The 23,635-nt window shown below is 40.0% G+C and overlaps 1 protein-coding gene across 1 annotated transcript; it reads left to right on the forward strand.

Annotated features, from left to right (window-relative positions):
- Positions 1 to 1,946: 1,946 nt before the first annotated feature.
- Positions 1,947 to 23,165, forward strand: ZNF521 (zinc finger protein 521; the record flags this gene model as incomplete). The annotated part of the gene is made up of 3 exons (XM_010080227.1): positions 1,947 to 1,950; positions 2,969 to 6,321; positions 23,084 to 23,165. Coding segments are annotated over exons 1-3 (3,439 nt in total), but the record flags the coding sequence as incomplete, so codon positions are not given.
- Between the last annotated feature and the right edge of the window lie 470 nt (positions 23,166 to 23,635).

Raw genomic sequence — 23,635 nt, forward strand, 5'->3', positions numbered from 1 at the left:
CGCCCCGCCACACCGGCCGCATTGTTAGGCTCGTACTCAGGAAAATCCTGTTGTCCTCTGCCGTGCGCTGTGCGGAATTCCCCCTGCCTTGCTGATTCTTCTGTAGCTCTGAGAGATTGAGAGATTTTCACATTTCAAGTTAAAAGGACACAAGTTGGACTTGTAAGTGGTTTACTCTTCTCTTTTTTGCACAGAGATAATTACTCTGCAGAATTATTATGGGCTACGATTAAAAACCACACCAGCAAAGTGGCACACAGAAGCATTTATTTTTGCTGGTTGGAAAGTAAGAATGGGCTCTGTGCTGTAGTCACACTATTCCCCCTCCACTTTCCTTCCCTTGTATAAAAGCTAAAGGAGAGACCCCCAAGCAAACACAAAGAATTGGATGGGGAAAAGGGGCTGCTGTTGCTTATACCGTGGTCACACTTAGTGCTTGATCTCGACCCTGCTGCCAGCCCGACAGCCCAGTGAGATCTACGAGCCAGGAGGAGTAGTTGTATAGTAGGTAAAACCAGGAAGGCAGTGGCCACAAAGAAGAAGTGATTTACTGCTGTGTCAGTGATGATACACTATTTATAACACTTACTATATATTCCTCTAAACATTTATACAATAATATATCATTTCTGCATAGGATATACATTCTAATACTGAATTTGGTTAAAAAATATGTTGCCTAGGCAGTCGCAGACTGTTTTTCTTCTCTCGGTTGCTTGACATAAATTCCTTTTTATCTGGCAGCAGTGGTCGTATGTCAGAAATATATTTGATTTTTAAAGGACAAAAGGTTTTTCCACTTAAACGACCTGGCTGAAAATGTTAATTTAAAATACAATTTTAAAATGCAGCAAAAGTTAACATCTTTTTCTCTGAATAGCTGTTCTACTGTTCTGATCATTTCCAATTGTAGAGTCAAACTCAGCAATTTGAAAGGGCAGTACACAGATTTACATGAAAAGTCTCGGGTGAATATTGCAGTCATTAATGTGCCAATTTAAAAACTCACCTGGCTGGTATTACTTAACATGTGTGACAATGAGTAACTTTGCTTCAGTTCATTGGGAAGCATTTTAGCTGATGATAGTATTTTTGCTGGAAGGGAAGATTTTTATTTTTCAGTTTTTATCTTAAAAAAACAAACACCTTTGTTTTCAGTTCAAAGACATGGTACTTGGGCTAGAGTTTGGTTCTGTTGTTTAAATATATACCATTAGTGCAGATTCGTACATAGGTAAATACAGATATGTAGTGTGTGCGTGCGCGCGAAAGGCGTGTGTAATTTGTGAAACCCTTCTCTTCAAGATGTAAACAAGAGGATAAAAACCTGTGCAGTTTCCAACTTATCCTGAAAAGCATTGTGTGAGTGGGCTGGAATCCAGCAGTGGTGTTTGGTTGTTTTCTCAAAGTTAGATGTTGCCATCTGGCATTGATAGTGAGATGGCGTTGTCATCAGTTTCTAGATGCAGGAAAGGAATGAATCCTCATCTGTTTCCTGTGGATAAGCAAGAGGTTGATAATCTAGTAAAATCTTGTTACCTTAAAGAAAGCAGGCTTGGAGTTTGTTTACATAATGTAGACCACCTCTAACTTTTATGTTGGTATAGTAAATTTCTTGAGAGAAGGCTGAAGATGTTAAGAAGCTTACTGCATTTGCAATACTTTAAGAAAGATATTTTTCAAGCAGTTTATCCTGTATTTTTCTATACTATTGCTGCAGTCAATTTTACTTTTAAGAGGAAAAAACCCCCAAGCATCGCCTCTGAAAAGCAATAGAAGGATTATTTGATGTAGAGTGGTCTTTCAAGCATTCTTTTAATATTTTAAAAGAAGTTTTAGGTTAAGATCTGTACAATCATTTTAATCTACATTCAAAACAAAAGGTACAGCACATCTGTTGAAAAAAATATAGTTACAGCTTGCCCTGTCTAGAGATGAAGTGTAGTATGGGTAACTAGTGTAGCTTATTATCTGGCTAGCATTTCTGTTTTGTCTTTTCCTTGTTACTTGTAAATCTTTCAGCTTTTACCATAATTGTTTATCATTTTTCCTGTTTCCAGTTTTTTACAAGTTACTTTGTCTGTGATCACCTCACAGTACAGGTTCTGCCAGACTAAGGAAGTTCAGCTGGCTGAGGCCTTTGCAAAAAGGAAGAAATGGTGGACAACCTCTTGAACTTAAAAGGAAAAAAAAAAAAAGTGCTGCTCAAATCTGGCCCTTTTAAAACTTTCTAATTTTCCTTGATGCTGGCTGTTGGTTTGTTAGTTTGTTTTAAACATTTAATGATCCAGCTGCCAGCTTTCAGTAACTGAATTGTATCATTATTGGAGAAATCTGGTTGCACTTTATTAGAGAAAACACTGTTTATACTGTTGTCCTGTTCCTCCCCTGTAATTTTTCCTATTATTGTTTAGAATAACACCCAAGTCTCTCTCAGTAATAGCCTTTAAAAGATTTAAAAGTGTTCAGAATCAACTTCAAGGGAAAAAAAAAACAACCCTGGCAAAGCAAGGAGAATCTTTTTATTAAATATTAGGCACGAGGGTTGACTGTATTAATTTTAAATAATTCCTGTAATATTTTCTCCTTTCCTTTGACTCTTCAGATGCTCACATAATATGCAAATCATTTTACAATGGATACAAAAGAAACATTAAATATATTAAAATCTGCATTTTAATAAAGTTGTCAATGTATAATACATACCCTGCAACTGAGAAAGAATGATAAAAAAGCAATAAAAAGGTAATATAGGCACAGAACTATTTAATAACTTTTAATGTTTTACAGTGTGATAAAAGTAAATGTGGCCTTGAAGCTGTTGGATACAGGTGTAAGAAATATCCTAGTCTGAGTTTAATATGTTTTCACTATGTAGGAGTAGCAGATCTGCATTGTTCATGTGCATTTGCTGTCTCCTTTGAACTGTAGGGATTAAGCTTGTGGGCATGTTTCTTTCTCATTTCAGATGGGGTGGATGTTGAGGATGACCCCACTTGCTCATGGCCAGCATCATCGCCTTCTAGCAAGGACCAGACTTCCCCGAGCCATGGAGAAGGTTGTGATTTTGGTGAAGAGGAAGGAGGCCCAGGGTTGCCCTATCCATGCCAGTTTTGTGACAAATCGTTCAGCCGCCTCAGCTACTTAAAGCACCACGAGCAAAGTCACAGCGACAAGCTCCCTTTCAAATGCACATATTGCAGTCGTCTCTTCAAACACAAACGGAGCAGGGACCGCCACATAAAGCTTCATACAGGAGACAAGAAATATCACTGCAGTGAGTGTGACGCAGCGTTCTCAAGGAGCGATCATCTTAAAATTCACTTAAAGACTCATACGTCCAACAAGCCATATAAGTGTGCCATTTGTAGGCGTGGATTCCTGTCATCTAGTTCGCTGCACGGACACATGCAGGTTCACGAGAGAAACAAAGATGGCTCTCAGTCCTCTTCCCGGATGGAGGACTGGAAAATGAAAGACACTCAGAAATGCAGTCAGTGCGAAGAAGGCTTTGATTTTCCTGAAGATCTTCAGAAGCACATTGCAGAATGTCACCCCGAGTGTTCCCCTAATGAAGACCGATCTGCTCTTCAGTGTGTTTACTGTCATGAACTCTTTGTAGAGGAAACGTCTCTGATGAATCACATGGAGCAGGCTCATAATGGTGAGAAGAAGAATTCGTGCAGCATTTGCTCTGAGAACTTTCATACTGTGGAGGAGCTCTACAGCCACATGGACAGTCACCAGCAGCCAGAGTCGTGCAACCACAGCAACAGCCCATCTTTGGTAACTGTGGGCTACACCTCCGTTTCTAGCACCACTCCAGATTCAAATCTCTCGGTGGATAGTTCAACAATGGTGGAAACAGCTCCCCCTATACCAAAAGGTCGTGGAAGGAAGCGGGCAGCTCAGCAAGTGCCAGATATCACTGGTCCTTCGAGTAAACAGGCAAAAGTTACCTATAGCTGCATTTATTGCAACAAACAGTTATTTTCCAGCCTTGCAGTTTTGCAGATACACCTGAAAACTATGCATTTAGATAAACCCGAACAAGCCCATATCTGTCAGTATTGTTTGGAGGTATTGCCGTCTCTCTACAATCTGAACGAACATCTTAAGCAAGTCCATGAAGCTCCGGACCCAGCACTGATTGTTTCTACCATGCCTGCCATGGTGTACCAGTGCAACTTCTGCTCTGAAGTGTTCAATGACCTCAACACCCTTCAGGAACACATCCGATGTTCTCATGGATTTGCCAACCCTGCTGCTAAGGACAGTAATGCATTCTTTTGTCCCCATTGCTATATGGGATTTCTTACAGATTCTTCTCTGGAAGAGCATATTAGACAAGTCCATTGTGATCTTAGCGGTTCCCGTTTTGGTTCCCCTGTGCTTGGAACCCCAAAAGATCCAGTGGTGGAAGTGTATTCTTGTTCTTACTGTACAAATTCTCCAATATTTAATAGTGTTCTTAAACTGAACAAACATATCAAGGAGAACCATAAGAACATTCCTTTGGCACTGAATTACCTCCACAATGGAAAAAAATCCAGAGCCATGAGTCCCTTATCTCCTGTAACCATTGAGCAGACCTCTTTAAAGATGATGCAGGCAGTTGGAGGTGCTCCTCCTCGTCCTGCAGGTGAATATATTTGTAATCAGTGTGGTGCTAAGTATACTTCCTTGGACGGTTTTCAGACTCATTTAAAAACACATCTTGACACTGTCCTGCCAAAACTGACCTGTCCTCAGTGCAACAAGGAATTTCCAAATCAGGAGTCTCTGCTGAAGCATGTTACCATTCATTTCATGATCACCTCAACCTACTACATCTGTGAAAGCTGTGACAAGCAGTTCACTTCTGTGGATGACCTGCAGAAACACCTACTGGACATGCATACATTCGTGTTCTTCCGCTGCACCTTGTGCCAGGAGGTTTTTGACTCCAAAGTCTCCATTCAGCTACACTTGGCTGTGAAGCACAGCAATGAAAAGAAGGTATACAGATGTACGTCTTGTAACTGGGATTTCCGCAATGAGACTGACCTACAGCTTCATGTTAAACACAACCACTTGGAGAACCAAGGCAAAGTGCACAAGTGCATCTTCTGTGGCGAGTCCTTTGGTACAGAGGTGGAGCTGCAGTGTCACATTACTACGCACAGCAAGAAGTACAACTGCAAGTTCTGCAGCAAAGCTTTCCATGCTATCATCTTGCTGGAAAAGCACTTGAGGGAAAAGCATTGTGTTTTTGAAACAAAAACTCCAAATTGTGGAACAAATGGGGCATCTGAGCAGGTTCAGAAGGAGGAAGTGGAACTCCAGACCTTGTTGACAAATAGCCAGGAGTCCCATAACAGCCACGATGGCAGTGAAGAAGATGTGGACACATCTGAGCCTATGTATGGCTGTGACATTTGTGGAGCAGCTTATACCATGGAGACTCTTCTGCAAAATCACCAGCTTCGAGACCACAACATTCGACCTGGAGAAAGTGCCATAGTGAAGAAAAAGGCTGAACTCATTAAAGGGAATTACAAGTGTAATGTGTGTTCTCGAACATTCTTCTCTGAAAATGGGCTTCGGGAACACATGCAGACACACTTGGGACCAGTGAAACATTATATGTGCCCAATCTGTGGTGAGCGGTTTCCGTCTCTTCTGACTCTTACTGAACATAAGGTCACGCATAGTAAGAGCTTGGACACTGGAAACTGCAGGATTTGCAAGATGCCTCTCCAGAGCGAGGAGGAATTTTTGGAGCATTGCCAAATGCACCCTGACTTGAGGAACTCCTTGACGGGGTTCCGCTGTGTGGTGTGCATGCAGACAGTGACCTCCACACTGGAACTGAAAATCCACGGCACATTCCACATGCAGAAAACTGGAAACGGTTCTGCCGTGCAGTCCACGGGGCGTGCACAGCATCTGCAGAAACTGTACAAGTGTGCTTCTTGCCTGAAAGAATTCCGCTCAAAACAGGATTTAGTGAAACTTGACATCAATGGTCTGCCATATGGACTGTGTGCTAGCTGTGTTAATCTCAGTAAAAGTGGTAGTCCAAATGTCAACATCCCTTCAAGCAGTAACAGACAAGGCATGGGCCAAAATGAGAGCTTGAGTTCCATTGAGAACAAAAGCAAGGCAGGGGGACTGAAGACTCGATGTTCTAGTTGCAATGTTAAATTTGAATCAGAAAGTGAACTCCAAAACCATATTCAGTCAATCCACAGAGAGCTTGTTCCAGACAGCAACAATACACAGCTGAAAACACCACAAGTATCTCCAATGCCCAGAATCAGCCCCTCCCAAACTGAAGAGGTAATCCTTTTTTCTTTGCTCTTGACACCTTCCATCCTTTTGGAAAAACTCCCCCTTTTTTTCAAGCTGTCTTGTCACTTGTCATTAAATGCTTAGGCTGAACCATGTTACATTTCCATCCACAGACATTACTTAGTAATTACTTGCTTCTTGATTTGCCTTATATCTTGGATTGAATTGTGTGGGATAGGACTAATTCCAGTCTCCCTAGGATATTGTCTTCTGTGTCACTGAGGAGACCTATCTTCATGCCAACACAACTGAGATCTGGAATCCTATCCTAGCTCCCTCACGCGCTGGAATCCCCAGCTAGGAGTTGTGCTTACGGCAGAGAGCGTTAATGACAGAGGAGTAGAATACAGTGAGCCAAAATGCTGGCATAAGGGGTGGATTTTTAAAAAAAACATTTGTGAGCAACAAATTGAGGGTGTTTTTTTGTAAATTGTGTTGTAGACATTCAATTTCCCCTCTTACAGCGTATTTTGATTAAGAAGAAGTGCAACACTAGCCTAAGGGAAATTGGGAAATCAGTCTTTTGGATGCAACTCCTTATTGTGTTTTTCTTTCCTGATGAACAACATTCTGATGTCACTGAAACACCTCATGCTTGATCATTAAAGTCTCATTCATGCAGCATAACTTATGAAGTAGGTTTGTTCAGAAAACAAAGGGTTGTCTCTTGAAAGATCTCATCTGCTTCCTCAGTCACCTCTGACCAAGTAGTAACACCTATAAATGGGAAGGTAGAGGGGACACGTTCCGAGAGAAGGGAATCTGTTTTATCTTCAGAAATATTATCAATAGAATGGGTTAGAGTTAATATTTTAGGCATGGTATCTTGCATAATGACCACTTAACAGTTCAGGAAGCCTAAAAACAGAGCACAGACAAATGATAAAAAAGAATAGCTTTTGTTTCAAGAAAGCTTTTAACCTGTAATGGTACGAGCATTGTGCAACCCATTGCTATGAATGTGTATGGATACCCTGTGGCTAGGGAGCTGTTGCTCTTCCCTCACCTTCCTCACTCCCTGTTTGTGAGCCCATCTGTTGGGTAAGAAATCTGTCAGCCTGTCATCCAACAGTATTGTGTAAACTGGAGGGCAAGAGGGAAGTAAAGAGGGAGGAGGAGAGACACATAAGAATACATGAGCCAAGAGGTAAGTATTTGTGCAGCTACCAAGAACATAGCTGGAGATAGGCTGGGAGAAGGTCACTGAGGCAGCACAGGGTCTGGAGTACTACCGAGAGGGAAGTGTATCTGGGAGACAACGGTGAAGTACCAGGTGGAATGCATCTGCCAGGGAAAGACCCTATGCTTTCATGACTTCTACATCTCCAGTTTTCAAAATGGGCTGTGATGGGAGGCACTTGGGGAATGGGATGTGATGTGGAGTTTATGGAAGGAACAAGTGGTTAGACTGAAAACCGCAGGTCTAAGGAAAATGTTCTTTTCGAAGAATAGAGAGTGAGAACCACAGGATTACCAGCTGCATGTTTTTGATAGATTCAGTCTTCCTGGCTTCTGTTTCTGTCATCTTTCTCCAAGTGACTACTTGAAATCTCTCTTCCCAGTCATGTTGGAAACAAATTCCTGCTACCTCAAGCACAATCAGAATTATGCATGTTAAGACAGATACCATAATAAGATGTTACCAACTCGTCTTTCTCTTGTTTGTAAACTAGACAAAAAGAGATATGGAGGTCCTTTGTGGTGATATAAGGTCAGTTACCTTCAGTGTCATCAGTTAATCTTCTTGTATCTTGTATGGATCAGATATGATAAGAGTTTTTATGTCTTCTTCTGATTGACATCATGTTCCTTTTCTTACTCCTTTCAATTTTTCTCTTGGAAATGTATTTAAGATAAAAAAGCCTTTTAAACTGCAGCACAATTTGTGAATAGCATTTGCTTGCTTTCAGATCACCATTTCCACCCCGCCCCCATTCAGAATATGTAAACGGATTTTTCAGTGTCTGTGATTCTAGTTTCCACATAAGTAACCTAGACTTTCAGATACTTTCCGATTCTTTTCTCATGGGAAGCACAAAACTATCAAGTTCCTGATAGAGCACTGGTATTTCTGGAAACCATAAATACATGTCTGTAAAATCCTGAAGATTTATTTTTTTTTTAGCAGATATTACTGGTTTCAAATTGTAGTGATGCAAGCAATGAGGATCAAAATTGAAAGTGGTAATGCACAGATGTTTAATACTATAGATTGGATATCTAGGCTGAGGAAAATGAAAATGTAAGCATATAAAACAAACAGTAAAAACAAACTGGATATCTACAATTTGTTATTAGTCAGTGGCTTTGCTACTCCACTGGAAGGATATTTCTTGAATTGAATGGGATGTTGAAGATGGCTACTTAAACACGCTATTTTAGGGAAATCTTTAACAAAAAAAATCATCATATTAAGGAGTGAAGGCTTCATTTGCATTATTGAGTGTCATCTGGTTTGAGATTTCAACCTTTATATAAAGAACGTTTCATTCACAAGGCAAGAAAAACATGGAGACTAGTTGTCAGTCCATTAATAGTGCTGAATACCCGTTGTTACTCAGTAATAGATTATTATGGTAAGAGTACTAGAAAATATCTTTTGAAGATAAAAGATAACACTGGAAAACATCACTTATGGCTTCTTTGCCAACTATTCTCACGGTTGAACTAGAAAACTTCCCTTTCTAGCCTGTACCAAAGAACATGATAGGGTGCAATTACCTTAACATGGTGCAATGTCATCAGCTGAGCTATCACCTGCTGAGCTCACCCTGTTTGCTAAGAGAAGCATGTTGACCTGAATCATCTCTGAAAATTACCTTTCAGTTGGAATGGGAAATGATGGGCAGTGCTCATCATCAGTTACAACAACCAAGGAACAGGTCAGAACTTGTTAAGACCATCGTACTGCTGAATCTAGTACCAGAAAGCTATCAAACAGACTTAAACAGGCAGATTGTGGTAACTAGCTATTGAAAGACCTCTAAAATTGGTAAGTCTGTAATTTATTCTTTGAGTTATGCTGAATTCAGGTTGTAGATTTCTTGTAAAGATTTTGAATTATTACAGGCATACTGTTAGGCTAGGATAATAGTCTTGGCAATAGCTAATATTTAAAAGTGGAGAACAAGGTCTAATAGGATAGTGAATTGGGAACTAGACATCAGTCCTTCTTCTGTTGCTCATTTGCTTTGGTGACTTGGACAACTCCACTTGAACATCTTTGCTTCATTTTCCTTATTGAGAAAATAAGATTGATACTTCCTGAAAAGTGTGTTTCTGTGCTTAATTGCGATACATTTTTTGTAAGCACTTGGAAGATGAAAGGCAGTGTTCAACAAAACCTGTGCTGCCTTGCTTCTCTTGCTGTGCCTTGATGTGCTGTCATGCACCTAATGAGAGAACTCCTGACTCAGCAGAAGGTGTACCCTCACTTCTTGAGCTTCGTGACTTCTGTAGATGCAGAATCATAGCAGTGTAACTGTACAATAAAAATTATACTGTTAATTGCTTAGCTGGCAGGGGAGGAGGGAATGGACTCCGGCTTATACCAACAATTTACTGGCAAAACCTATCTTATGCTAGTGTATCCATGTGTGCAACTGCGCCCAGTTTGGGGTCCTGTTGGTAACTTCCAGAGTAGATACTTAGCAAGCCTAATTGCTTCTGTAAGTAGCTTAAGTTAGGTATCACTTAGTTCCATGGATGTGAAGCTCATGTGAATACTGTATTACCTGTGGCAATGCAGACAGTCCTCATTAATAATACAAGAACACTCTGTTTTTTCTGGTCCTGAGAAGAGAAGGAGCAGTGCAAGTACACTGCTAAATTACTGCAGGAAGAAAGATGCTTATTTAGGTGTTGCAAAAGGCTTGCAGAGACTCACTATAGCAGAGAGTATCTGAGGTGCTGCACAAGGAAGAGAAGTAGCAATTGTCACACTGCCTGAAGAACTGAGCAAGTGTGATCCTGGGGCTGCTCTTCTGTACTGTTGTGGTTGTCCAGAGCTGTATGCCAGGATGGACATGTCAGAGCAGGGGACTCCGGGCACATCACAGCACCATTCTGGAAGGAGCCTTGAAGGTGCAGGCTGACAATGAGCTTGTGGAGACGGAGTCACAAAATTCAGATGCTGCAGAGAGCTGGTGGCTCGTTGAGACTCAACTTATCTGACCTCAGATGGATCCAGAGATGGTATCACCCTGCAAGAAAGGAGCTGAGGTAGGTGTACTATTTTATCATTGCATTTTTTGCTCTTTATCCATGGGCCCTGAATCTACCTTTGTTCTCTTACTATTCCTCCCCCCTTCTCAAAACAGTGCCAGACTCACAAAGACAGAAAACAGGAACTGCCTTTTGAAGTAGCTGGTTTGTTTCAGCAGCATGCACTGGCAATCAGAGGCAGAAAGAAGAGAGAAAAGAAAGACTCTGAGCAACCCAGAAATGTTCCCAGATGCATGCTTTTGACAGGGCAGGCAATAGCATTTTAGCAACATAAATCACTGCTCTGGTAACTGAAAAAAATGCACTGAAATCAATAGCCATGCATTTAACTGAAACACATAAAGAAATTAAAATAATCCTCCTCATCAGCAATCCAAGCTGATCATTCTGACTATAGGATTTTTAGGAATAAGCGCATAAAGTTGTAATGTAAACATAAGAAGTAGTGCCTTGTGTTTCCTGTCAGTGAATCCAGGCCCAGAACAACTGATTTTCATGCTGGATTTTGGATTTGGGGACAGAAAAAGGTAAAGAAGGTTTGTTGCTGGCACAAAGATTTGGCTTTGAAATAGTGTGGAAATCTGTGGCAAACATATTTTCTGCTTCTGGAGTTTCAGAATGAGCTCACTAAAAATATCATTTTTGTCTTGCATCATTTTGGCATTGTTTTCAGGAAGGTGTTGTTTATGATGTATATTCTTAGGAAGGGCTACCCTGTTTTTCTTCTCATAGTAGGCCACCCTCACATTATGCTGTGCTCTTATTTCTGGTAGTACCACTGCCATGCACTGGCTGGCAAGATACAGGCTTAAGCATTTCTCTTCTCTTTGTCTTCACACTTTCAGTAGTGAGCTATCAGATAGAGTCCTCTCTGAATTTAACAAGGATGGTGTTTTTTATTACCCTGTTGCTATAAATCCTAACAAAGTTAAGTAGCAAACTTCCAGTTTCTCACACACACCATGAAATCAGTCTGTGAAAGGAAGCCCATGTGTTGTCTGGGAGCTGCTGAACAGAAGCAAGAGGGATAATTGTAGTCAGTTTTCTCAGTTTCCTGTCCACTGATCATTAAAATCTAATGCTGTTTGTCTGTCTTCTTGTTTGTCAGAGGCTTCAGATGGGGAATTTGGAGAGTCACCTTCTTCACACCTGTAGAAAACTTTGCGTGAAAGGAAGAAAGGATAACATGTTCTCAAAAGTTTTCAGGACCACCAAACCAAGATTTCCATGAAAATGTGCAGTGAGGGGGGAATGCCTGCTTGAAGAAAGGCAGAAGAACTGGAGCGGGACACAGGAATGTGGATGAAGACCTTAAGCATCTCTAGAGAGGGCAAATGTAGATTCAACAACACTTTATTAGACAAAACGTCCTGAGATGTGTACAACAGTCAGCTGTGCAGCCCACTGTCCTCATGGGGCTTTCCCTCTACATGTATCTGCTGGCCAAGTGACCAGGGTAACATGCCACAATTTCCCTTCTGCACAGCCCTAATGAAAAATCAGAATAGTGATGAGTATTTGTATTCTGACCTCGGAATTGGGTGGAAACAACTAGAAATTTCCCCTGGTTTTCTAGCCTGATTATCTTGAGGAGCAGCACATGGGACATCATGGCATGTCTCCTTTTGTCTGCTGGTTTGCATACCTCTAGAAAGTTATCTCCTCCTTCTTACTTTTGGACTAGTCTTGGCCAATTTCAAGAAAAGCTTCACAGATTAATAGGAATGTCAAAGCCTATAAAGTTTTTACAAAATTTGGGAAGAGAGGTGACCCAGCAAGTTATAGAATCCAGACAGGAAAGAGGCCTTTTAGAGATCCAGACTGAGAAGATGACTTTAGCTGAAGTTCATACCTGGTTTTTACACACAAGTCAATCAGTCACAAGAAATGAAGCTATAAGGAACCGTGATCTGTTCTTTGTGGTGCTCACAGACCAACTTCTTAAGTGACTGTAAATGTTTTGAGAAGAGTTTTTTGTCACTGCTCAATAAAGTTCTTATATGTAAAGTGTGTATGATTTGTCTCATACAACAAACGTCACTTGTATTTGTTAGTCTGTCATCAGGGAAATAAAATGGGCTAACTTTTAATTTAAAATCAGCCCCGGAGATGGGTACTATGGCTACTTCAGCTCCATCTGGGATTAAACCAGAGCGGATGTTTAGCCCCAGTACTGCTTGTTTCATGAAGTTGTACAAAATGAACATAACTTAACCACCTGATATATAGCATCTTGTTAAAGAGTCCTCTTCTTTGACTTCCCACAGCTCTGTGGTGGCTGGTAATTGTTCTTATGCTTTTCTGTCAAAACCCTTAGATACTTTTTCCTCCTGCCAAACCTGTCTTTCATTTAGTCCATTTATTTATAATTTATTGTATAAAAATTGCCTGTAGATATGATGGCAGAAGTGTGTCTCCTGCTAACATCTGTCCTCACCATGGGACACTTCAGGACAAGAGGCAATGGGCACAAACTAACACACAGGAGGTTCCCTCTGAACATCAGGAAACACTTTTACTGTGAGGGTGACCAAGCACTGGCACAGGTTGCCTAGAGAGGTCATGAATCTTTTGAGATATTCGCAAGCCATCTGGACATGGTCCTGGGCAACTGCTCTAAGTGGCCCTGCTTGAGCAGGGGGGCTGGACCAGAGGACCTCCAGAGTTCAACCTTAACCATTCTGTGATTCATAGAATCATAGAATCAAAGAATGGCTAGGGTTGGAAAGGACCTGAAAGATCATCCAGTTCCAACCCCCCCTGCTATGGGCAGGGACCCCCTCCACTAGCCCAGGTTGCTCAAAGCCTCATCCAGCCTCGCCTTGAACACCTCCAGGGATGGGGCATCCACAGCTTCCCTGGGCAACCTGTTCCAGTGTCTCACCACCCTCACAGTGAAAAATTTCTTCCTAGTATCTAGTCTAAATCTGCCCTCTTTCAGCTTATACCCGTTACCCCTTGTCCTCTCACTACACTCCCTGATAAAGAGTGCCTCCCCGATTCTGTAGTCTCCACCATCCTTTGGGCCTACCTACCAGGTGTACCTTGATGTTATCCTGTTCTTTCTTGGTGGTTAAAGTTTTGTTGCTAGCATATGGTTTCATAAATCAGGGAGTAAAAGGGTGGGGCCTCTCCTGATACTGAGTGTCTCAGTATGGTCCTACCAGTAACAATGTGCAAGTCTGGGAGCAAAAGCCCTTGCCTGCAGTTTTTATTAGAGGCCTGGATTCCTGAAGATGAAAACCTCATGTGCATTCATTGATCATTTGTAATGCCTTTGAAATAAATGCCTCTAAGGAGTGGCTTCAAAATACAGCCACTTAAAAGTTGTTTGCTTCTTGTGTACTTAAAAACAAGGTGGGAGGTAGGACAGAAAGAGGCTATCTGTCCCCTTCAATCATACTTCCACAGCTTTGGTATCCAGTGTGGGATGAACTTCCTTAGTTTCTTACCTGTTTTCCAGATTCAACATTCTGTGCTAAAAAGCATACCTAGTGGCTTTTCAAATCTGGGAGGCCACCTCTTCCTCTCTACATTTTCTGATAGGAAATGGGGTGTTTCACCAACAAAGAATGATCTTAGACTCCAAGCTTCCAGATTTCCATTCACACTTGTTTTCCCACTGCTTCAACAGTCCTCTCTTTGCTTTCTGCTCTGAGGGCTGGGATAGGTTTAGTGCCAAGCTCTAGGAATATGGCTGGCTGCATACAAAAAAGTTGCAACCATCACTGACACTAGCCAACTTGTAGTTGATGCTGTTCTGCTTCTTTCGACCCTGTTGGTGCTTCTTTCATAGGCCTAGTCGAGGAATGGCTGCACCACCTGATGATTTTCCAGAACTGTCTGTATTAACCATAGCTCCTCAGTTTTTTGTTCCCTACTTCACAGCTGGTGGTCCATCTAATGGTGGTTGAAGTCCTGCAAACCTAGAAGTATGACACTCTGCTTCTGAAACAAATTCTGCAATCTGGTTTTTTCTCATAGGGAAATGGTAGACTGAAGCCCCATGCAAAAAAAAAAAAAAAAAAAAAAGAGCTTATTACAGGATTTACTGAAGAGGAACTGCTGGAATTTTAAGAAATAGTGTGAAAGTAAGAGATTATGAAATGGGACAGAGCGAATTCTGGGAAATTCCCTCTAATTTCTTTAGAGGAAAATAAGTATGTCTTCACAGGATAAAACAGCTAGACACAAATCATTGTGGATAGCATTGAAGACTGGCTCAGCAGAGTGCTTGTTTTGCTGGTACACCACTTCCTTGGGCAGCTGCACTGCCCCAGCGGAGGTTTTTCCAGCTGGGCACGCAGTCAAGCATCATTGCAATGTCAGCAGCTGTGTGCCAGCTCAGATGCTACCAGTATATTTGTTAGCATTGATGTGGCCTAAGAGTATCCACACAGGGTAGTACTATAATTACAGCAGTATGAGTGTAGAACTCCGTTCATGGCTATTTCATAGTTTAGGCAAGCTTTTGTAAAACCCCAGTCTTGCCAGTGTTGTCCTGTGAAGCCTTCGTTTGTGAAGTCCCATTGACTTCCCCAACTGCAGAGCTAATTGCATGAGAAGGATCTAAGGGGTTTAATCCTTCTCCTGATACTTCAATGAAAATTAATTTCTTATATATTATGTATGAGTAATATATTTCTCTTTGTACATTAATATTAATGTTACATATTTTTGAGCACAAGTTCTATTCTGTAGGATTGAATTATCTTGGTACGTAATAGCCCAGAATTCTGCAGGAATAAATGTTGAGTTGAAAGTGGACAATTAAGGGTGGGGGGGGAGGTCCTGAGTCACACTTTGCAAAGTGAAATTAATCAGCATTAATTTTCCATAGTGTGGGAGAAAAGTGGGTTTAGTGTTTAAATTAAACAAAATAAGGTATATAAAAAGCCTTCAATTTTGCCTTTCTGTTAAAATCCAGAGAGCTTTTACAAAATTTGTGATGGAGAAAAGAGACAAAAGAGTATTCTCTTGTGTGTACTTGCAAACTATTAATTTTATTGGGCTACATCTGTTGCTGATTGTTGGTGAAGAAAGTAGTGGCTTTATTGAATGACAGTATGTCTCAGTATGCCTTTCTTAAAACAAAGGAAAAAAAGCAGCTTTAAAAAGAAAAAGGTCTATCAGCTTACTCAGAATATCAGCTTTTTGCATCTCAGACCTGCCAAGTCATACTCTACTGCCTGTGCTTTGATGCCATGTCATCTGCAAAATTATCAGTGCAGTCTTGATCATAGTTTCTCCTTAACTGTCCGTAGCCACAGAGCTGCTCTGATATTGAGATACTGAATGTTAGGATGCCTCTTGATGAGTTAGCTCTCTGGCTTCAGGAGGTCTGAGGTTGGCAGCACTCTTTTAAGTGCAATGTAAGGAGATAGAAAGAGATGAGGATGCTGACAGAAAGTTCAGTTACTGACAGCCAGCCCTGGATTCCTGAGCACTGCCCAGCACATACAGTTGCAGTGCTCAGAGGCTCAGCCTCATCCAGGATCCGGGCCTAGGATAGAAAGACAGAAAGAAGCGTATTTGTTTTTCAGATCTCAAATAATTTCCACAGTACTTCAAGCTGTTTATACTCATAAACTATGTAAACCTGGTACGAAGTAATTGTGAGAAAATAAATATAGAGCCACATGCTGACAGGTTTCAGAGTCACTTTTCTGGCAGGTGCTTCACTTCAGTACTGAGTTTCAAAGACCTAGAGAGAGTTAAAGGTTTAGAGAGCTCAAAGGGAAGAGATGCAATTTTTAAATGTTGCAAGATGTGGTTCTTTCTATGTGGGGATGTGAGACACCGCAAGCTAACGCACTTCATCAGCCAGGGGAAAGAAAGGTTTGTAACTAAGAGAAATTGAAGACAGACATGATTAAATGCAGAATCCAGAATGTAAAGGTGAAAGACAGAACAGCAGACCAAGACTTCAAGCAGATTAGAGAAGGAATGACTGCTAGAATGAATGTTTGTGTTTCTGCCTCAGTGCATTTTGTGTATTAAAGCAACAAGTAACCATAATGAAAGAAATTAGAAGAAATAATATTTTTCTCCATTTTTCATTTTGCATACCTTATGGGATTGATTATATTCTTTCTCTAGGCATGTATGTTCAGACTCTGTTATACTTAAGACCATTCTAAACAAAAGCAAAAGAACAGAAAAATTCTCATTAAATAATTATGAACATGTTTTTAAAAGCATCAGGAAATACTAGTTAAAGGGTGTTGTGTGAACAATGAGAAGAGCTAGCAACTAGTCAGTTCAAAAAAAAATGCAAGAAAACAGTGCTCCATAAGCAAGACAAATAGCTAAGTGTGCAGTGAAACTGGCTAACATATGTTTAGTTTTTTAAAAGCTTAAAGTTGACAAAATAAGCATCCAGGAAGACAGAAATCCTCAATTAAGATGCTGTAATAAATAATCTGAGCTATGATGAAAAATGGCTAAATGGACAAATAAGCTGGGACCGTGGTTGCTCTTGTGCCTCATGCAAGGCCAAGTACACTGCTAACACTTAATAAAATAAGGTGTAAAAAATCAGCTGGCAGCATTAAGAGTTAACACTGGCAAGCTGCTGTATTTAGTGTGCAAGTTTTAACTTGGTTTTGCATATGATTTGTTGGAAGCTATTAACTTTCTCTTTTTGGGTTACCTTTCTGTTGGTTTAACAGGTTGAATTAGCTCCACCCGGGATTTAATGTGAAGGAAACTGTGAGTGAATGATTGGTCTGGGAGAGGGGAATTAGAGGATGTGGGAAGTGTTGCGTCACTCTCTTTTGGCAGCAGAGGTTGTCTCACCTGTGTCATTGATCCGCACCCTCGGTCTATGCTGAAACTGAGTAGAAAAAACCTTGAAAATCTCCTTTACTCGTGTGACAAGGGTAAATAATATACCTACGTGTAACCAGGAGGTTGTTGGTAGGTTAACAGGTACACGTCAAAGCCATTTTTGGTAGTGTGTGCAACAGAGATGTGAAGGGAGTATAGAATAAGATAGGGATGCCTGCAAGCCTGAGAGATTGTAGACACGGTACATTAGACAGATTTTTGGTTGTTTCATATACGAACAAGTATTCAGTTAAAAGGGGGATACAGGAGATCCAGAAATGGTATGTGTAATCACAGAAACCAATACTGTTGAAAAAATGCTTTACCGTGGAGCTTGTGGCAAGTCCTCCCCATGCAGAAGAATGAAGTACGGATTAGATGTAATATAATGGAATATAGCATACAAAAAATGACTTACAGAAAAATATCCATCCCAAAATTCTCAGAGAAAGGAGCTGAAGATAAAAGGAAACATTAAGCAGATAAATATACAGTCTTTTAAGAAGAGGTATCAAGAGCCTAGGAAAAGGCTACTAAGCAGACATTTAGCAGGAGATGTAAGGATTATGCATGAAATTACTGGTTTGTGAGCTTGATTTTTAAAACAGTGAGGAATGTGAGAGAAAGGCTAATCAAAGACATGATAGAAGAACACCTAGAAATTTTTTATTTAATGAAGGATAGAGGGCAGACATTCACAAAGGGAGGATCATGCTTAAAATTTTCAGTAAAGCTTATTTTAAGAGAGTGGCCACAAGTGCTGACAGAGAAGCCTATAAACATGATTTACTGGGATTTTAGCAGAGCTTTTGAAACAGTATAGCACAAAAGCCTAATCTGTTGCACAAGTATGGCATAGGGAGAGATACTTTGTTCGATTAAAAAATAAAAGAAGCACTAATTTGGGTATGGAAAGCATAGGAGTCCTGTGAAGTGAAGCAGGTTAGGTTGGAGGGGTGTGAATGGTGAAAAGCCTCAAGAATCATTATTTGCACCAATTTTGTTGAATTTATGCAGCATATCAGTAGTCTGGAAGAAGGAATAAGTAGTAAGGTGATGAAATTTTTTGATAGTACAAAACTGCGGAAATGTCAGAACAAAATAGGCAGGTGATAAAATTTTGAATTACTTTGACAAGGAGGTGGAGCATGGGCAAATAAGTAGCATATGCTGTTCATTTTCAAGTAATACAGTGAGGCTAGGGAATAGAAAAAGAATGTATAGATACCTCAGACAGTCACAGGGCACAGAAGGCTACACAGAAGGATCTTCTGCATACTTCTGAAGCACTTCCGAATAGAACTGTAAATCCTCTAGTAGAGTGTTTATTGGTTTTTTTTACTTTGTTTATAAAAGCAACTAAAAGTCTGGACACAGAAGTGAAGTACCAATTGAAAGACCATATTCTTGGGCCATTTACAAAAGCCTCAGAACCTCATTTGACATGACATGGACCCTATGGGAACCTTTATAGAAAGGAAATTCTGAAAACTGCAAAGTGACAAGTGGGGATCAGGACAATAATTAAAGGTCTAGGTGACATTAATTATTCAAAAGGTTAGAGAGACACATGCCTATGCTCTGCATGGATTGAAGGCCCAATCCAAAGTTTATTAAACGTAGTCGCAGAGAAGCTTTGCATTAAGGCTTTAAATTGGTTCTGAAAACAGAAATGCAAATGAACAGGAATGCAATGGGCAACCAGATTGTCCAGTGCTCTTGTGAGACACCTGGTCCAAGTAGTTACTCTTCTATGACAATTTTGAATGGCTCCAGGAATGACTTGGGCCTCAGATTTAGGCTCAGCATATAGGAACAATTTGGCACTTAGGTTATTGACAGGAGGGGGTTTAGTGAAGGATTGTGGGCTTGTTTATTGAAGAGAGATGAAAAGATGAGGCCACAATAATATGAGAAATAGAAGGAAAAAGGTAAACCACTTTCTTAATCCCATCTGATAACGTAGGTATCACTCTGCTCTGGAACAAATCTTTGGAAGTTTTGCAGTAAGGCACAGTTTAGAGCACAGTACGTCTTCTCTAGATAGCATATGGTCCTGCCCGAGTCCATATGGGAATGCACTGGTAAGGGTCTTCTGGAGTCCACCTTTGCAGAGATGAAATTACTTTGTAACAAGAACTGTGTATTGGCTTGGTTTTGTGTTTGGAGGAGAGAATGAGAATGTTGTCATGTTTCTGTCTCTCGCAGGAGACTGAAAGGTGTCCTCTGGCAAATGCTGCGGTGGCAGGTTAGGGTGTAGGTGCCCTCGGCTGTCCACCCTTCATCATTGTGTGGAGCTGGTATGTCCTGGGCTGAGAGCTGGAGCAGCAAGGCCTGGGTGCCCGCTCTTGTCCTGCTGAGTCCTCTATAGGCACAAGCGCCACAGACACATAGGCAGGGGGGCAGGGAACTCAGACAGAGTTCCTCACTGCAAACAGTCGCAGCAAGGCAAGGGTGGCTGTCACAGCCTCACGCTTCTTTCTCTGTGGAGCCACCTTGTATTGCAAAGGGCTGGAGATGCTTAAGAGAGATTCAAATGCCTCCTTGAGTCACAACCCTTTTTTTCTTCCATGCTGTGCTGCACCAGTGCTGCAAGGCTTCTTCCACAGCTATCCAGGCAAGGGACATGGAGCTGCAACACCCCAGGGCTCATTTCTATCTTGTTCCCCCAAGTTTCCCCTTTCTGGGAACACGGAGTGAGGAGGGGCTGGGTCTCCTCCTGGATCTCACCCCGGTAGGGAATTGGAACCAGCCATGAAGCTCATCAGGACCCAGGAGCTCTTGTGAGTAGTTATGAGTCCCGTGGTTCTGACAAATCTTGTGAGAATAAGATGTGACTTCCAGTGAAAAAGGACTTAAAATAAGTATGTGGGTTTTGTTCAATGTGGTGTGAAAATGACTGGGTTTGATCATTTGAAAATCTAAAGTAAATGGAATTTAGTGAGTTTGCTTTTAATATAAAAAATTAAGTATGCACAACTTTAGACCCTTTGAGATGAGTGTGTGTTGAGCTAATAAAAGTTGATGTCAACATTTTACAGTATGTTTGGAAACAAAAAAAGAACTAGTGTTTGATCAAGCAGCAGTCACAAAAACATTCTTCCCTTCATGATAAAAAGAAAACCTCTGTGTGTGATTCTGCAAACATGTCAGATCATTTTGAAGAGGCCAGTAAGTGCTAGTAAATTACTATTTTTTTGTTGTTATCAAACGACTTTATATTTTTGGCATTAGACTTGAAAAAAACCCAGCCTTTGTATGTGTTGTCATTATGTACATCAGTCATAATTTTGGCAACAATTCTTGACATGCACTCTGCGATGCAGTGCTAACAAGAGAAAAGACCAGCCATTAAGTTTATGTTTCTTTGTTTTTGAACAAAGTCACATTTCAGGAATAATGCTAGGGGTATGTTAATAAACAATATATACTGCCAGTCATCAGGGAGTAAGAAATATTTTCTAACTAGTTCTAAAGGGAAACAATGTTTTTAAAAAAAGGGAGAGTGACTGTTATTTATGCAATATTGTTGTTCTATATGTCAGCATCAAAAAGCATCTTGTAAAGAGCTTAGAATAATAAATCATTGATCGTGTCTGTCATTATTTAGAGGTCTTTGATAGATGTAGATGTAGTGCAATAAGGTTAAATTTACCAACACATAATGGGAAATCCTTAGACTGAGTCTGAATTTCTAACAATGATGTTACCAGTATTGTCACAGCAACAAAAAAGAAAAAAAAGTGTTGTATCTTTTAAAACAGTAGTCTTTACATATCGTAACTGTAAAACTAAGTCAAAGCAGATTTGTTTTCAGGGTGCCTATTGATTTGTTTGTCTATGTAAGGTTTTAACTTGGTTACATTTCAGAAAAGTAAAGTTGATTGAGATGAAAAATGGCAAAAAAGGCATATGATTTTTTCCACCAAGAAGCAACATGACACATTTTGTTATTATCATCAAGAAAATTAAAATAGCCTCTGTGCATGAGAAGCAATGGGAGATTTGTAAAGAGGAGCCCACAGGAACACTTAATTTCAGAGTTAACTTTGATTAGTCACTAATTTTTCAGTTAACTTGGTAAGACAAAATTACGTATGTTTAAAAAGTCTCTATATTCCTGCCTACAGGCTTGAAGTAGAAAGATACTTAATGTATAGACACTTTATCTGTCTGGAAGAGGGCATCGAAATTTAGATGCTGATAACAAATTCAGCAAGTCTTTAATAATGCTTAGAGTTTGGGAAAAAATGCTTTTTTTTTAAAAATATAATCAATAATACCACCTGCATAGCACTCTTCAGAAGTTAAATATATACAAGGCAGGCTGTATATTTGATGCACATTATCTGGTGAACCCTGCTTCTTCCCCAACTAATATGTACGAAACCTGCAATTTACTACATCTGTGTCAGCTTTTTGTGGCTTTACATTCTTTAAAAAATATATGTTTTCCTTTTTTTTTTTTTTTTTTTTTTTTTTTTTTTTTTTTTTTTTTCTTTTTGCTGATGTAGGCAAGGTGCCTTTGGAAGATACGCGTTTCTTGAGTTACTGCCTTGATGTGGCAGTTCAGGGCTTACCTTGCCTTCTATTGCATCTTCAAAACAACAGCTGAGCTCTCCAGGACTGTTACCTTAGGACTTGAGTCCTTGATACTACAATTATGCAGTTGAATAATATTATGAATCTGACTTGTCTCATTAGATGCCTGGATAACTGCAGATTTTAAGTCTTATGATGAAAAACCAAAGTCTTACTTTTGAATATACTCTTTAGGTTTTCAGTTTTGTAGCAATGCTTTCCAATATCAAACCTCTGGCCAGTTCAGGTAACAAAAAAAAAAAAAAACAAAAAAATAATCACATTCTTGGATGTTGAAACGTCTTGGACAAGTGATATAACTTGTAGAAAAGTGAAATGGCACATCTTCTTTTTTGAAAGACACCAAGACACAAATGAAAAATTTTTCCCATGCACCAAAGAAAGCAGAGTAGTGCCTCTCCTGGTTTATAATGAAATTTGATCTGTATACACCATGAGTTCTAAGTCAATCAGGCCCAATCTAATGTGACCAGAAGGATCTCTCTCTGTCTAGTTTCCAGCCAGCCTTCCCAGTTTTAGTACATGCCTGCCCGTAGATACTGAAGCAACTGCCCAGATGGAGTAACTATTTGCCCAGACTAACAGGAATTTTTTTCCTCTTTGAAAGATGTCAACCTGATGGATCATTTGAAATGTATGGTGAAAAGGACATTCTTCAACCCAGTTGAGAATGATGGAGAAGCAGATTTCTTATTTCTGTGTTCTGTTCTTGGCTTCTCCCCAGTTCTGTAGTGGGCCTTATCCATTGGTATAAAATGAAGGATTCATGCTGATTTCAGTGCTGTCCGGATCACATCCCACATATCCTCATTGCATTTTGCCTTCCATGAATGTAAAGCTGGTGTTTTTGCAATACTGGTATGTCCATGGAGTTAGGAAACTGGAAAAAACAATCTCTACAGAGTGTCAGAAACTCAGATAAAAGGTACTACAGAACTGCAGAGTGTTATTTTTTTTAATATTAATAATTAAGCCTTAATGAAAACACTGCTGGAGAGCTTTAAATGACCACTTTGAACTCAGTGTTTTGAGTTATAATGAAATGGATCTGATTGTATGTTTCAGTAAATTTTATCTACCCTTGTTTCTTTAGAAGAAGACCTACCAGTGCATCAAATGTCAGATGGTTTTCTACAATGAATGGGATATCCAAGTTCATGTTGCAAACCACATGATTGGTAAGTGAAGCACTAAAACTTCTCAAAGACAGCTAGCCATTTCTCTTACGCATGATCATCATTGCCTCTGAAATTAAACAGAGTTAAGGAGAAATTAATTGTGCATCCATCAATGATTAACCTAGGCATGATTGATTTTTTTATTCATATTATTAGACTTGATAAAGCATTAGCATATTTTATTTTCTGCAAGGGCTAGTTTAGACTTCTGCAGAGAATTATATATCCACTGCCAGTCAAAACACAGGTGATTAGCAAATTAAACTTCTAATCATTTTTGCATTATTGAAAACAAACTAACAGGAATGGTTAATGAACTGGATGTTAGCTTTCCACAGAGTTTTAGACAGGTTTTAATTTCAGAAGTTATTATGGTAATGACACTACTGTGTACTTCTCAAGCACCTTGGTACCAAAATCAAAACTGGCAAGTTTCTGTCATTAGGAAAAATAAATAATTCAAATGGCCA

The sequence above is a fragment of the Pterocles gutturalis genome, unplaced genomic scaffold, assembly GCF_000699245.1.
Source record: "Pterocles gutturalis isolate BGI_N339 unplaced genomic scaffold, ASM69924v1 scaffold6124, whole genome shotgun sequence".
Lineage (NCBI taxonomy): Eukaryota > Metazoa > Chordata > Aves > Pterocliformes > Pteroclidae > Pterocles > Pterocles gutturalis.